This window comes from Trypanosoma theileri (genome assembly GCF_002087225.1).
Source record: "Trypanosoma theileri isolate Edinburgh chromosome Unknown TM35_Tth_100_V1, whole genome shotgun sequence".
Lineage (NCBI taxonomy): Eukaryota > Euglenozoa > Kinetoplastea > Trypanosomatida > Trypanosomatidae > Trypanosoma > Trypanosoma theileri.
Window position 1 is genome coordinate 19,044 of NW_021639942.1, and position 864 is coordinate 19,907.

Sequence of the window (864 nt, forward strand, 5' to 3'; positions counted from 1 at the left end):
GGATAGTGCGCACCGTGGGGTACCCAGAGAAGGCATAGAACAGCCAGCTGAGAATAATGTTAACAATCAATCAGAGCGTCGACCAAATACAGTTGACCCTGGTACTCCACACACTTCCATTGATAAGGATCAAGTAAACTCTCCTGAGGAGACACAGATCACTCACGAAGAAAATGATAAACATGGTGCGAACGATGCTCAGGGGAATACACAACCTCCAGAAGCTCCAGTCACAGAACCATCTCCTCCTTCTACTTCCTCTGAAAATGATGGAACTCAGGGCGTTAATTCTGCAGAAACAACACCGACTAACCCAGAGAACACAAACTCTGACACTCCCACTACACCCAGTGAGGAGCAATCAACGTCACCAACTACTACTACTACCACCACCACCACCACCACTACAACCACAACAACACTTCCTCCTGAGCCTGTAAACAACAAGACGGGTGATGCAGACAGCAGCAGCAGTATCAGCAGTTCTGTGTGGGTGCGTGTACCACTACTGATTGTGGTTACACTGGCCTGTATTCCTGTGTGCTGATTGTAGTGATGGTGGTGATGTGGTGTGACTCAGGTCATCCTTTATTTTCTTTTTTTCTTTTTTGCATGCATCCCTACAGTCTAACTAATCTTTTACCTGTTGGGAGTTTTCTCTTCTTTTTTTGTTTCTTAATGTTATTGTGTGTTTTGTGTGTTTATCCTATAATTATTATTATTGCTACTCCATTGTGTGTGTGTGTTCTTTAAGACTCTCTCTCTGTGTGTGCACCTGGGCTTGCACTGTGATGATGATGAACTTTTTTGCAGTGGGAAAAAGAATGAAATAATAATAACAGATGAATTTATATTTATAATTGC

At 42.9% G+C, this 864-nt stretch overlaps 1 protein-coding gene across 1 annotated transcript; it reads left to right on the top strand.

The window, feature by feature from the left end:
* Position 1: 1 nt before the first annotated feature.
* Positions 2–547, top strand: TM35_001001070 (uncharacterized protein; the record flags this gene model as incomplete). Its single annotated transcript, XM_029031599.1, has 1 exon — positions 2–547. A coding segment is annotated over one exon (546 nt), but the record flags the coding sequence as incomplete, so codon positions are not given.
* Positions 548–864: the final 317 nt, after the last annotated feature.